At 33.8% G+C, this 15714-nt stretch overlaps 1 protein-coding gene across 2 annotated transcripts; it reads left to right on the forward strand.

Annotated features, from left to right (window-relative positions):
- The first annotated feature begins 577 nt into the window (after positions 1-577).
- LOC143573109 (uncharacterized) lies at positions 578-10819 on the forward strand. Of its 2 annotated transcripts, none has more exons than XM_077058076.1 (21): positions 578-858; positions 2032-2290; positions 3329-3434; positions 3519-3660; positions 4052-4316; positions 4962-5293; positions 5577-5623; positions 5814-5958; positions 6300-6486; positions 6617-6815; positions 7287-7664; positions 7754-7811; positions 8028-8115; positions 8211-8285; positions 8372-8455; positions 8967-9110; positions 9402-9483; positions 9967-10049; positions 10143-10197; positions 10283-10366; positions 10629-10819. In XM_077058076.1, exons 1-20 carry the CDS (start codon positions 579-581, stop codon positions 10346-10348), a joined length of 3075 nt encoding a protein of 1024 aa, XP_076914191.1. In that variant the 5' UTR covers position 578; the 3' UTR covers positions 10349-10366; positions 10629-10819. The 2 variants fall into 2 exon arrangements, with proteins under 2 accessions (XP_076914191.1, XP_076914192.1); XM_077058077.1 differs by lacking the exon at positions 578-858 and adding an exon at positions 976-1071.
- The last annotated feature ends 4895 nt before the right edge of the window (positions 10820-15714 follow it).

The following is a 15714-nucleotide window of genomic DNA, read 5'->3' on the forward strand; positions in this document are numbered from 1 at the left end:
CAATTATTTCCTTCAATTAATTTAAAAATCTATTTTAACCACAATGAATTATTGAATTATTTATAACTAATTTTGTGTTACCTTTTTTATTATGACTATTATTTTAGCAGTTCAATAATTTGTATAACAGTTTCTCATTGCACCATTTATACATATTTTAGCAATTTGATTAAATGAACACCCCTACCGTACGTAAACACAACTATCAAATCACTTGTGTCACTTTTAGTGAATTATGAGAATGAAATGAAGAATTAAAGCTAGATTTTGCGAGGTTGTCAATTCGAATCCCGAGCTCATCCATGTTTTCGTCCTACCGTGTGTTACGCCAAAGGAATTTTGCTCTTATAGCAAAACAACACGATGGTTGTTAAGTAACAGCAGGCGATATGGTTTTCCCAAAAAAACAGACCAAATCAAACTCTAAAATAAGCGCGTGTACGGTTAAGACAACAAGTATCAAAAATCCCGTTTTAAAACAAAATAAAAATTATTCGTTACTTCAACCGATCCACATCATAATAAAACCATCCTTTAACCAGACACGTATCCATTCAAATTCAACCGTAATACAAACCATGAACAAACCCACCTTCATTTTAACCGCTCTAGGGCTCATTATCACCATCATTACACGCACTTCCGGCGAATCATCAACGTGTTTGACGGTGTACAAAGAAGGCGGTGCACCGGCGGTGTTCCTGTCACCACAGTGTGCTAGATGGAGCTTACCGAAACACGATTCTACTCGCAGACGATCCACAGCTGGAAGATGTCAATCAGCTACACGTCAAGGACGACGCAAATCGCACGAGGATCGCACGTTCTGTACTCTCGATATTCTAATTCCGTTTCCAGGTATTATTATTATTATTATTAATCGATTCGCGTTTGATTTTAAGTTTTGCTTTGTGATTGTATACTGTTATACTGCAAAATTAGGTTATGATATGATAGATGTATAGGTATAATAGCTTATGATAGGAGTTGCATTGATTGAGAATAATAAGTTAGGGCTAAACTTGTGTAATCGGACTTTCTGTACTCTCGATATTCGAATTCTGTTTTCAGGTAGTATATATGTATTGTTAATTGATTGGATAACTAATGTTATATGCTTCTATACTGCAAATTAGGTTATGATATGATTAATATTTTGGTGTTAAATCATGCTAGGGGTTACTTCGATTGAATAAAATTAGTTAGAGCTAAACTTGTATAATGACTCGTATTATTAATCGATTCGTGTGTGATTTTAAGTTTTGTTTGTGATTGTATACTGTTGTACTGCAAATTAGGTTATGATATGATAGATATACAGGTATAATAACTTATGATCGGACTTTCTGTACACTCGATATTCGAATTCTGTTTCCAGGTAGTATATATGTATTGTTAATTGATTGTATAACTAATGATATATGCTTCTATACTGCAAATTAGGTTATGATATGATTAATACTGCAAATTAGGTTATGATTGATTGAAATAAATAAGCTAGGAGTTACTTCGGTTGAATAAAATTAGTTAGGGATAAAGTTGTATAATGACTCATATTATTAATTGATTCGTGTTTGATTTTAAGTTTCGTTTGTGATTGTATAGATTCCTTGTTTGATACTGCAAAGTAGGTTATGATATGATAGATATACAGGTATAATAACTTAAGCACCCTCGGTTAACCGAAATTAGCCGAGCCGAACCGAACCATTCATATATTATTGTATTTCTAGCTTTTATACCTCCATTTCATGTATTTCTAAGAAAAAAATTCAGCTCAAGTTTAGTTTTGAATATTAACCGAAACTAACAGAACCGGAAACCGACAAATTAACCGAATAAACTGAACCGATTCACCTAATTATATATACTACTGAGTTTTTTATTAAGATGATACTAAATAGTAATTTTAGGAACTTTTTTGCCCTTTCAAGTCATTAGTTCCCTTTAAAGTTACATAGAAACTAAGCATTATGTTTATGATAGCCGTTAAGACTGTTTTTCATATGGTTGTTTTCTCATGTGATGCAGGACCTAATGGCATTAGAGATACTTCAGTTGGCATTGTGGCAGTTTTTGATGGACATAATGGTGCAGAAGCTAGTGAGATGGCCTCCAAGCTGTTATTTGAATATTTCACGCTGCATACCTTTTTTCTTCTGGATTCCATGTTTTCTTTTTTGTCCAAGATATCAAAGGGAATGCTACCAAGTAAGGGGGAACATGATTATGCTTCTCAAATGCTTGGTTGGGATGAGAAGCTTGGTGAATATGTGTTGTATATTGGAAGGTCTCTCTCTCTCTCTCTCTAACACACTCACATATGCACACACTTACAATCTCTCTTCACAGCAACATGATTCACCCATGTGTAAGCACCACATAGCCAGGGGTAGGCAAGGGTGAGGTCTTGGCCCCTAACCGTTTGTCTTTCGAACCTAACAGACAGGAATATTGGATTTTATTAAAAAAAGTGAGGAAAATGCTTCACTATATATTTAGAGGTTGTCACATGTTTAAAATTTGAATGGATGAAAAACTATCTACTTTGACAATGCATTATTGCAGAGTAACTTTTACTTTTACCGCATTGACAACAATACACTATGTATCAACTGTTCCCCTTTAATGGTGTCCTCTTTTTGTTTTTTTTATATGTTTTCAGTTTTGCACAACACACATTAAAGAGTGTTTTCTCTTGCCTACTTATAGGTAAGATATATTACCATGGTCTGGGTGTGGTGCATGCACATTGTGAGTTATGGGGGCAAAACACATGGACATGCTTGACATTTTACTTACAAGTACACAAGATGGTATATTGTTGTATTGCTTTTTGTTTAAATTTCAAAGGCTATAAATAATAGCTATTTTGTTAACCAATAACTTTAATAATGAGAATGAGAGAATCTTATGTAAGTAGCATGGCGCTATAATACTGTTATAAGGGATAGAAGTTATGCTCATGGATGATGGAAGTCAAGAAACATTCCTATTGGTTGAGCTTGTGACATAATGCTTAATAGTGTATTAGAGTGTGTTGCTATATCTCAATAGTTCAATAAGTTTGTTGTTCCAAGTAATCTTTGGGAATGCATATATAGAACATTAGTTTAAGTTCATATAAAAGGATGAAACAAAGCTTCTTTAATACCTTAGGGCATTATAACATTCTTTAAGCCCTACAAATGATTCTCAAAGAAACCATATACACTGTTACACTATCTGTTTTTCTTGTTAACTGCAATGTCGCCCCCTAATGTGTCTCTTAAGCAATTTCAACACCGAATACTCATATAACAAGAATTATTTGGCATTTTTGTTGCAGGATTAGGTTCACATTGTCAACAATATTCAATGGAGACTTCCACTTGGAAATTCTTAAGGAATCTCTGTTGAAGGCCATTGATGATATTGATGCAGCATTTTGTAAGGTTAGCTGCTTTTCCTTTTGTTATTATATATGTTTGTGTTTGTGTGTGTTTATCGTTGAATTTATATTTTTTTTATTTTTAAAGGAAGCTATTAGACACAACATCAACTCTGGTTCCACTGCAACAGTTATATTAATAGCAGATAGTCAAATTCTAGCTGCCAATGTTGGAGACTCAAAGGCTTTCCTATGCTCTGAGACTTTCCAATCTCCTGCTGAGGCTAAAGGTTAGCAAGTGAGCATTTTTAATAATTTTCTGAGACATATATTATTAAAAGACATGTAGTAATGTCATAGCCAGATTAGTGTGTACATTTATCTTTATCATGTTACAATTTATTTGCACTAAAAAAGACCGTGTTTTAAAAATTTTCATTTAGCTAATCTTATAAGTTAAGACAGTTAACTGGTTTTCAGGCATTGGAAAAAAATTCAAGACATCATCTCGTCTCCCTAAAATTAAATCTTTTGAAAGTTCAGTGTTTCTAAATCAAAGTTTTTTTTTAAAGTTGGCGGCCTTTTTATGTGTGAAAGCAAAGATGGTTACCCCAAACGTATATTAGACTGCATTATGTTACCTTTTTGTGGATGATAAATGAATGATTTTGTAAATGGCAGCTACTTTATTGAGATTGTATGCAAATAGAAGACGTGATGGTGCTTCTATACGCCTGAAAGATTATGGAAATTTTAAATTGACGGCATCTGATGGCTTACCTCTTTTTGCCGCCATAGAATTGACCAAGGACCACCATCCTGATAGGGTTGATGAACGATCTCGGGTAGAATCGGCGGGAGGTTATGTCTTTGAGTGGGGTGGTGTATCCCGAGTCAATGGTCATTTGGCAGTTTCACGTGCTATTGGTGATTTGCCCTTTAAAAGGTGAGTTTTGCATTTTTGATAAGGAAAAATTGCATGAAAATGTAAAAAATCTTGATCTGATTTTTTTTTCTTTGGTATTTTCACTCAAAAAAGGGAAACTGGGTTTCAAAAGTTTTTAAACATTCAACTTTAAAAAAAATTGATTGAAGGTAATCTTATTGACCCACCCTATCAAAATGATGATGTGGCAACTGACATGCCGGTAACTTGGTGACCTTTTTTTTGTGTGATCTCTGCTTTAGCTAATCATGTTAGATTTCTCCCATAAAATGGTAACCGACTTTTAAATATTTCAATTAAAAACTTTAAACTTTCAAAATTTTCTGATTTAAGGCAACCCAATTACCTGTTTAAAATGAGGACTTGGAGGCTAACATATACTAGTCCTGACCGTGATTACTTTCCCCCTTCTAACATGGTGCCTGAAAACTGTATAACTTACAAGATTACCCTAAGTAAATTGTTTTGAAATTGTGAGCCTCTTTGTGAGCACAAATAAAGTGTGTAATCCAAAACTGGAATTAGACCAACGTTCATTACCTTTTCTATGCAATTTGCCTATATTGATGCTTCACATTTTGCAGCTAAATTTCTTTCTTTTAACTGGAAACCATTGTTTACTCAGTTTTCATTGTTTTTCATCAGCTTTGGTGTTATATCTGTTCCCGAGGTGACAGATTGGCAACCTCTGACAGCTAATGATAGTTATTTGGTGGCTACTTCTGATGGTGTTCTTGAAAAGATGGGCTCACAGGATGTCTGTGATCTATTCTGGGAATTACATACTCATACCCCCTTGGAATTACAATTCAGTCCTTCGTGTTCATACTCATTAGCCGATTGCATTGTTGACACCGCTCTTGAAAGAGGCAGTATGGATAATGTGGCAGCTGTTGTAGTTCCATTCGGTCTAGAAACCCTGCCCACTGAACGACCCCAAGAAGTTGAACTGCAGAATTATGTGGAGGGACAGTCTGGTAATTTTACTATTTCAGCTTTTTACAATATTTATGAATCAGTGTAGACTCTTGTCTTCACTTGTTACACAATGTAGTATGGAATTTCTAGTTTCTTATATCTTTTGTACAAATGGAATTTGTTTCTGATGCGTACATAAGTGTTAACCTAAATATTTACATCTTCCACATTTCATTTTTCAGCTGGATATGGTCTTCTTTTTGCTGACCGTTTAGTTGTAACATCAATTATTAACCTCTTTTTACTGTTGTTTGCTGATGGCAATAAATCTTGGGTTTGTAGGGTCGGAGGATGGTGAATCAGTTCTTGACAAATTTGGACGTTTATTGGTAAGGTTAATCTGTCTGTGTGTTATTGGGTTTCAGTGACTATGATGGTTGTACTGTATTTTCCAGTTTTCTTATAGTCCACATATATTGGACATAAATATATTTTTCTTTTTGAATGATACATGCCAGTGTATTCATATAAGATTTCTGTTCCAAGCTTGTAATCATGATTAATGTTTTTTTGAACTAGGTTGAAGGAAAACATGACACGGACGGATATTTCTATCTATCCGAGAGTCTAAATGAGAATGATGACAGCACGTTCTGGATTTCGAAAGATGAGCAGGATTATGGTTCACTGCAAGCCTTGCCTGACATGCTTAATCAAAATTATGGTTAGTCGAGTTCCTTTAAATTATTTTCTCTGTTTTTTTTCTTCTTGCATGTTTTTTCTTTTTCCTTTTTTCTTGTAGTTTTTAATGGCGTCCTGCACCCTGGTTGGTTTCATGCATGCTGCAAGATGGGTAGGTTGGGTAATGAGGCAGAACGTGTTGTGTTGAATCTCATTTTTTAGTAAACATCAAAACATGTCCGGGGGTGCTGACCAATCTGAGATAAAACATATCCCTAACTGACTCATTGATAAGCAAATGGGTCAAATTCCCACCTGTATCATGCAACTTGAATTATAACTGTGGAAGCTACAATCAGTTTATAATTTCTTATGTAAAATCAGGTGGACCTTTAAACGTGTACCGTGAACAAATGATGTGCTTACACTTTGGGGGGTCTAATGACGGGGATAGAGATCAGTGCATTAATCCCGAGGGTCTTGCAAGTTTTTTGGGTTTTTTAGAATCACTCCCTGCACCTAATGTCAATCAGAATCAAGAATCTTTTGAGAGCGCCACTCCTAACACAAGGTTTCGTTTTATTAATTAATGATCGCATGCAAAAAAAGTTGTATAATTGATGCTCTTTCATGTATTTTCTTGAGTTCTAATCTTTATTACATTTTTTGGTTAATAACGTTTTTTGAATAACTTTTTATAGGTATATACTGAAAAAAAGATTTGATCGTGGATCATATGGAGAAGTCTGGGTGGCTTTTCATTGTAATTATCTCCAACAAAGCAATGATTCAGAACATGGTGTAAAGAACAAATTCCAATTTCATAGAACTCATCTTGGCACTGAAAATGGAACTTCTGGTCTTCCCAATGATAACATTTTCATTTTGAAGCGTATAATGGTAATGTTGTTTACGCCCATGACTAAATTTCGTTCTCGTAGCAGAAGTTGTGATCCGTATGAAAATAATTATTTTGATGGATAGTTCTTTCTTAAAGTTTGGTGGTTCAAGATTATTTTTAGATTTTGTGATCTTCACCTTTATAAATGCTTATGTTCTAGTTTTAGATAAGTTGTTAGCTAGGTTTTCCATCACAGACGAGTATTGAGTGTTACAACTTACAACATTCTTTGTGAAACTGCTATTTAATGTGACTTCTATTTCAAGAATCTGTATGGGGTTAGGAAAATATATTAGCGATTTCAACTATAGTCATAAATGATAAAACTCCAAAATTTAAAGTGTTATCGTATGCCAATATTTTCTCACATCGGTTGACTTTTACATCCGTTGACTTTTCTGCACTTTACTAGAAGCAGATGTCTTGTACTGTATTTTCAGAATTAATGAAATGTTATAAACTGAAAACAGGTAGAAAGGGGAAATACAGTTTACTTAAGCGGTATACGCGAGAGGTATTTTGGCGAACTTTTTCTAAACGCCTCTTCATATTTGGGTGGTACGTTATCAGTAAAGGTTGCTTATGAAGAAGGGCTTAAGCATATTGCAAGATATATCGAGTCATTTGAGTCAAAGTCAAACGAGATATGGCTTGTATTTCGCCACGAAGGTACTTCTTTATCAAAACTTTTGTACACAGCAGACAATATTGGAAGTAGTGACGGCTCAACAAATGAAAGTGATGATCATATTAAACATGTTCGTATACTGCATCCATCAAATTGGTGGCGTTGGTTGAAGACCACAGAAGCGGGCCAAGAGGAAATGAAAAATCTTATACGGCAGTTGGTATGCTTGCTAATTGTTAAAACATTTTTATATCAATTCAGGGTATGTTTACTGATCTGGCGTTTAATTCTTTTTCTTATTTTTCTCAGTTGTTGGCCCTTAAATCCTGTCATGACCGTAATATCACCCATAGGGATATTAAACCTGGTGAGCACATTACTGTTTCCTAACCTAAGTGCAACTCAGATTGTGTTTCTTGTTTTCATCTATAATGGCATATTCTTTTCATTTGTTGCACATGACTTCTAATTTTGATTCTTATTACCTAAATAAGTGGTGTAATATGTTATTATATTTATGTTTCTTTTAGTGTATGTTCTGACTTGGAATGCATTATTCTCTTTTTTTTTTCTTTTTTGCAAGAGAATATGATTGTTTGCTTTGAAGATCAGGATTCTGGAAGATGCTTAAAAGGAAGCCCTGTAGGAAATGAGACTTATGTCACTAAAATGTATTACTCAGTAATCTCTATTTCTTATATATATGTTGATTTTGACCAATGGTATGATGATGTTTATAATCTAATCGCTTGTTTTCTTTCACAAGGCGCATTATTGACTTTGGTAGTGCATTGGATAAATTTACTGTAAAGCATTTATATGGGGCTGCTGGACCTTCTAGGTAATTTCTTTTTCAGTTTGTTGCTTTGTGATGCATTTTAGTGTTGTTATACAGTGATTTATGGAGAAGGTGTATTTCTGTGTCAGGGATGAACAAACTTATGAGTACATGCCTCCAGAAGCTTTTTTGAATGCTACTTGGTATCATGGGCCATCAAGCATAACTACAAAGTATGCCTTTTATATCTTGTCATTGGTATAATTACACGTGGCAAGTTCGATCCATTTATTTATTAATGTATATTGGCCGCCCAAGTATTCAGAAGTTTTGTTAACACTACCTGACTATTAAAACAATTGTGAGTTGTAAAAATCACAAAAAAGCCCCTGATCACTCTCAAAAGGATCCACTCTAGATGGATTGTCAAAACATGTAGGTTGATTCAGGGGTGTTTTTGTCATTTTATGTGAAAAGTTTACATTTAAGGATATTGTCATTTTGTATTTTGTTAGAATCAGCATGAACTAAACCAATTGATGCTAGGGTTACCTCTAAACCTTTTGTTTAACATAATCATGGCCTTAATGAAAACTTTTGGATACATAAGTGGTCTATGTGATACATTATTTCATAAAAAAAAGTTAAAATGGAAATGCGTCAAACTTGTCAAAAATCAACCAAATATTATTTTGATGCATGAAACCTTTATAATCATTTTATTGTGTGTTGAATTGCTGATAGGTATGATATGTGGAGTGTTGGTGTTGTGATGTTAGAGTTGATTACAGGATCACCAAATGTGTTTCAATTAGACGCCAGAACGCGTACTCTTTTGGATCAATATCTTGAAGGCTGGAATGAAGGGTTGAAGGAGCTCGCATATAAGTAAGTTCAATCTAGCACAAAATAACATAAACATATAACTTTTTACTTTATGGTCAAAGGGGTAGCATAAGTAAAAAGTTAGCTAAAAAGGAAAAAAACGCTCAAAAAGGGTTGAATAAAACCTCCTAATTCGCATTCCTTGAAAAAAAAATATATATAGTTCTTGAATTGATATGATTTTGGTAATCATATATTTGACCCTTTATTCGGGTCTCTCGCTTTTCCAAATGTCGGGTTTGTTTTTGTACTTGCCTGAAAAGCTTGACGGTTGATTACCTGCTGAATTGGCAGACTAAGGTCATTTATGGAATTATGCATTTTGCTTCCGGGGAGTTCTGGAAAACATCTTCTTTCTTGGGGTCATAACGGGAAGGTTAGTTAATCTTTTATTTTCTCAACTTAACACCTTCTACATGCATACCAAAAAAGGGGTCAATAAAGCTTTCAGGAAACTTAAAGTTTTGAATTATTTTATCATTGTTAATAATTTGTTATGCAATATTTTATTGTGGGATGATAGTTCTCTGTGAACAATCAGCAATTCAGCGTGCTATATTTGATAACGAAAGTTATATTATTTCGGTAGTGATAATACTATACTTTCTTTTGTATAAACTAAAATTGGCCCTGGGGAGGTTTTGGGTATCGACATTACACCTTGGGCGACTTACAACCCATTTAACCTGTTTTGGTATTAGTGTTATTTACTCGGTTGATCCGTTAGATTCAAAATGTGACCCAAAATCGACCCGTCCACAAGCAATTGGGTCAAAACCACCCCTTATATGTTGGTTTATGTTTCGAGCAACTGCTTTGTAAAATAGTGCACTAGTTAAATTTTATACTTTGGATTCAGAGGTCCGGTTCACCAGCTTCATGGAAATGCTCGGAAGAGTTTTTTGGAAGTCAGATTAAGAGCAGAGATCCTCTTAAAATAGGGTTGGTTCATAAATCATAATTCATAATATAATAAGTATATACGTTTTTACCTTAGTGACGTCTTACATAGTTACATTATGTTTTTCTAAGCAGGTTTCCAAACGTTTGGGCTTTGAGATTAGTACGCCAACTTTTAGTTTGGGATCCGGTATGTTAATACTAAAAAAGGTTTATTAATATTAATAGAGGTGGCAATTTCGACCCGTTTACTCATATTAGACATTGACCCGCAGGAGGATCGATTGACAGTTGATGATGCTTTGCGGCATCCCTATTTTACACACCATACAACACAATGATTAACACGACGTCAACAGGTACTCTTTTTTCCACTCGTAATTATTTTTCATTGCTGTCGCTATAATTTGCAAAACGACCCGCTTGCGTTTGATTTAAATTGTGTAATGACTTGTTGACTTTATTAAGTATATCAATTTAGGAAGTTGTGAACATTTGAATATACTGAAGATGTTTCACGTGTTTTCCTTATATATAGTTCCTTTAATTATTATTATTATTATTATTATTATTATTATTATTATTATTATTATTAATTTATTTAATCTGTTATTTTTTCAGTTTCATGTTTCTCAAGGCGAGCTCATCAGATTTAGACCACGTTTTTTTTCAGATTGTAAATGCTTGTTTCGTAGGTTCTGTATATTTCAAGGCATGTGATTTGTATATGAAATGTGTTTTTCTTGGTTTAGATAGAAATATAAACTGGTTTAGTTCGTCGAGTATGTCAAAAACTTACCGTATAACATCCAGAAGAGACTTTATCATTACAAGAACTTTATCCATTTAATATAGCAAACAAACATCTCTACACATCTTAACTCAACAAAAAGTACATAAATACTACATTCGAGACTGAGAATTATAGTACTGTTGACCGAACGCTTAAATGTTTTGATTTTATTCACGTAATCATATCACCGTATAATCACCTGAAGTCTCTAGGTGACTTCAACATACTATGCAAAGTTTACATATGAGAATACGCCCATGATGTTTACTTTTAACATAATAGACCACATAGGTGTATAAACATGAGATTAAATGTTGGGAATTGAAGACTGGTTAACAAAAGATATTTTCAATTAAAATTACAAACGGACGACTCGGGTTAGATTAATAGCCCAATGTTTATAGTTGATAATGAATGACAGCACATGAGTTGCACATCTCTCTTTTAGGAAGTCAAATGATCAAGGGGGAAGGTTATCAAGTAAGGACATAACCAAACAAATGTAAGTAACATTTCATTTTATGATGGTAAGATGAATACTTGGTTATTGATCTTATGTTAAAAATCTAACCGATTCTACTCTCCCTTATAGTCATCACATGGTCCCCCCTATGGAATTGCAGCTGACGTGGCAACCATGTTATATTCCTGCAATTTTGAAGGAAGTTTCCTCCTTTCCTTATCCTGGTGCTGGGCTGCCTCATGGGCTGTTGCTCAATTGGGTCTACATGTGATGGGCCATTCATAACAGTATTTGTTTATGGTCTTACACAAAAATGTAGAATACTTGTGTAGCTTTCTAGCAAAATAATAATAATAAAAATAATAATAACAACAACAACAACAACAACGGGGCTTGCCCGAATGGCCATGAACAGGATGGATGACCCGGATGTCCCGGGTTCGAGTCCTTATTCCAACCGGATTTTCCCAGAGCAAAAAAACCTGTCGTGCCTTCGGGCGGGGTGAGCCAACTGGGTTTTACCGGGAACGGCCAAGCCAAACTCGGATGCTAGCGTGGATCCCGATTATGTCAACATAGTCTGGCCCGAGTTGGGTGGCGGGGCTCCTCCTCCTATTAGACCGAGGAGTGTGATATATCTTAACTGCGAAAGTCACCGTTTGGAAAAAAAATAATAGTAACACATTCAAACTTTATGCAATTTTATATGATTTTTGCAAAACTGCATTGATTATATCAAAGCAAATTATGAATTTCAGTCTAGGGTGCTTCCCCAAATTCGACCCAAACCCTAACATGCAACCTTTCTCATAGCTCAAAGCCAAGCTAAACATTCTTAAAGATTATGAACGATAAAAATATTAATTGTTTATAATATATTAATGTAAAGCTTTATAGTTCAACAATAGAAACAAAATCACTAACGATTGTTTAATAATATATTAATGTAGATAGTAATCAAGTTTTGTGTTCACTGTTTACCTTTTCTTTTTTCTTTGTCGCTGGTAGCAAAGCAATCTAAAGCACCTTCACTTTTGTATCCTATTGATTCCCATGTGCTCATGTGTTTTATATATATATATACTTAGTACTTACAACTTCCTTGCAAGTCTAATATCGTCCATATAATCCCTTAACTTTATTTAATATTGGCCAATTTATATTATTTTAACAACCAACCATAATATATATTATTGGCCAATTTATATTATTTTAACAACCAACCATAATATACTAAACTTCCATCTTATCATAATATATAATAAGTGTAACATAACATAAATGTTAAGCCACAAATTTCTTTATAACATCTCGTTTCAAGTTTCAACATCTATAATTAAGAGAAGATGGCAACATATATTCTCAATAGATGTTTATGTCAATTTAATATGAATCCCACATTTTAGGATGTCACATGATCTATATAAAAAAATGTGTAGCTTGTGTCACACGTTCTAATGCAAACCGGATCTTGCACGGGCAATATGGTAAATTGGGTCGTAACCGGGTCACATGTAACTGGCCCACCATGTCAAATCAAATTACCATGTCAAATCAAGGCCATGATGTGTTTCACTTTTATTTTCATATTTTATTTAGTTCATGTTATTCATACATCCCTTCTAGAAACTCACACACCCTTTATACGATCGTATAGGGCCTATACGATTGTATGAGAAAAAAATACGACAAAAGTACAACTGCACGTGTAGTGTACGGAATCTGACTGGGAGCCATACGATAGTATGACCCCCATACGATCGTTTGGAAAAAAAAAAACCCAAATTTGATTGACATAGCCAACCATGTATGTTAAAACCCAAATATATCTACTTATTATATCAAGAAAGATACACCAAGAATGTTGTGTATGAATTTGTATAGTATTAAATCTAGCATATTCGGTTTATGCTACATGTTTTTTCCTCTAAATATACGGGTCTCATGCCGAACGAAGAGGGCAAACAACTAGTTATACTTTACAAAAGTTAACACGAACATTATTAAGAAGAAGAAGAAGAAGAAGAAGAAGAAATATGAGTTTTTTTGTTTAAGCCCAAACAGAAAACCCGATTAAAAAAACTAGTCTAGTGGGTAAGAGAGCTCATTTTCTTTCTATAGGTCTTTTGAACGGATCAAACAACAAACAATAGTTTATTTTGATCAATCTCAACACTAGCTAGCGGAAATCACTAGTGAATAACCGAGATCTTGGATCTTGCTTGGGTTATTATTACTCGATGAGGAAAGTAAGAGAGGGACAAAGTTGGTGAAGTGGATAAGACTCTTTCAAAAGAGTTGTGTCATGCATGAGTATGCTCCACCTTACATAGGCGAGAGCATATCATGCATTCTTCATTAAATGGGCCCAAATGGGCATTTGTTTAAATTGCCTCGGGTAACATACAAGAAATAAAGCGACAAGTTAACTAAATTCAACGTTTACAGTACAAGTAAATACAAAAGACTAATAAATAAATGAGGCCTTACAATCTCCCTCTAGTTATTAGTATTTAATTCGTTAGCTCTCGTCTTCAGTCGGTTTCATAATCGAAGTCGTCTTCACAGTTATGTAGTTGATTATCAACAAGATAGCGTACAAATTTGTTGAATTTCTCAACTATGTCATCAGTTTTGTCGTGTTCAACGATTCCCAGTGGCGAGTTATAGAGCTTCAACAGATCTTCTTTGCTCATGCTCGTCAAAGAAACGTAAGTGGTGCATTCTTTTACTTGGTAACATTATTCAAGTAAAAGTGTAAGAAACATGACAGTAGTTAATTTGATTATTTACCTATCTAGCTTCTTCACCATGGCAAATAAAGAGCATTATTCAAGTAACTTTCACGTGTCCACGGTTCTGTGTCTGCTTCACCGAATACATACCTGGACGGGGCCGTTTCCCACTTATTGCTGAAAACCAAAATCGGAATCAGACTTGTTTCTATTACCGATTATTCTAAATGGTTTTTGTAAACCATGTTCATGAAGCCATAACCTGCACACCTCTATTTAATTTCATGTATACTTCATTATATTACATGTATATAATACATAATACATTATATTACATATGTGCATTACATGGATCAAGATGTCACTTTATTGATTAACACAAGCATATTGCAAAAGATTTATGGTAAATGTGCCTAATTTGACGTTCTGTCTGCAAATGATCTCACATATATCAAAATATTTATTTTTTTAATTATTACAAATATTTAGTACTAATAGTAATACACGTATGCAATACTCAAAACTCTGTATTAAACGTATGTAATACCCTGTTTTACGCAGATATAACAATATAATACGGTGTATCAGATTAAAATTTTTTATTATTATTACTTATACTTAGTATTAACAGCATTACACGTATGTAATGCTAACAGTATTACATATATGCAATACTCTGTATGACACATTATTACCCAGCTGTAATACTCATTTATCTCCTAATGATCTATTAACTAAACTAAGAAATCAACACATGAAGCAAACAAATTATGTTTTTTCCCTCTAGTAATAGCTGATTTTGACCTAGAGTCAACAAAGTATGCCCGTTTTTACCTTAAATCACCATATTCGGGCCGTTTTTGACCTAGAATCAGCAAATTACAGACTTACGGTGTAATTATTATTGTAGATCTTGCAGATAAAGCAATATCTAATCAATTTAAGAGGTAAACAATGAAAATCAGTAAAATCACACATGAATAAGGAAGAGATACCTTCAATTGTTGTGTTCAATGGTTGAATCAAAGCTGTAGATACGATTAACGGAGGTGTGTGCGTAATTAAGCACAGGCAGAGGATCGACTTATAATGCTTTAGGGTTCTTTATCATCAAATGCTTCGATTCACGACCTGCAGGTTTTTAAAATCTATTGGAAAAATAAATTTACAATTATAACCCTTGAGTTAGGAGTTCCTAAGTTCTCTCCCTAAATAGGAGTTCTCTCTTGATCCTTCCCCTTTGATCCAAACCCTATATATATATATATGGTTAGTATCAATTCAGAACTCTTAATATCATTGAGAACTTTGAGAACTCGTTTTAACCAATTAAATTTATTAGTGTGGTTTGTTTTTTTTAACTCATATCATGTTATCAGATCTCCCAAAATATCTCAAAACAAAGATTTCTTTGAAATCAATTCCTATTATTACTCTGCTGTTCGTTAATTATTTTTCAATATCATTAGCCTGATAATTATTCTCATAATGTATTCTTTAAATGTTGTTTGATTAATTGCTATGAACGATCATGCTTCATTTAATTTTTTAGTTGCACAATTCAGCCCGTTCGTATAAAGAGCTTGATTAGTAGGTAATTCCATGTCAGAAATCAGAATCGCATGTATATATAAACTATCATTTTCGCTTTAGATTTCAGTTAATTTCGATACTCTAAATCCACGTTTTCAATACCTCTTTTTTGTTTATTGAAAT

This window comes from Bidens hawaiensis, unplaced genomic scaffold (assembly GCF_021521415.1).
Source record: "Bidens hawaiensis isolate Kalapana, Puna unplaced genomic scaffold, B.hawaiensis_p1.1 tig00026205_1, whole genome shotgun sequence".
Classification (NCBI taxonomy): domain Eukaryota; kingdom Viridiplantae; phylum Streptophyta; class Magnoliopsida; order Asterales; family Asteraceae; genus Bidens; species Bidens hawaiensis.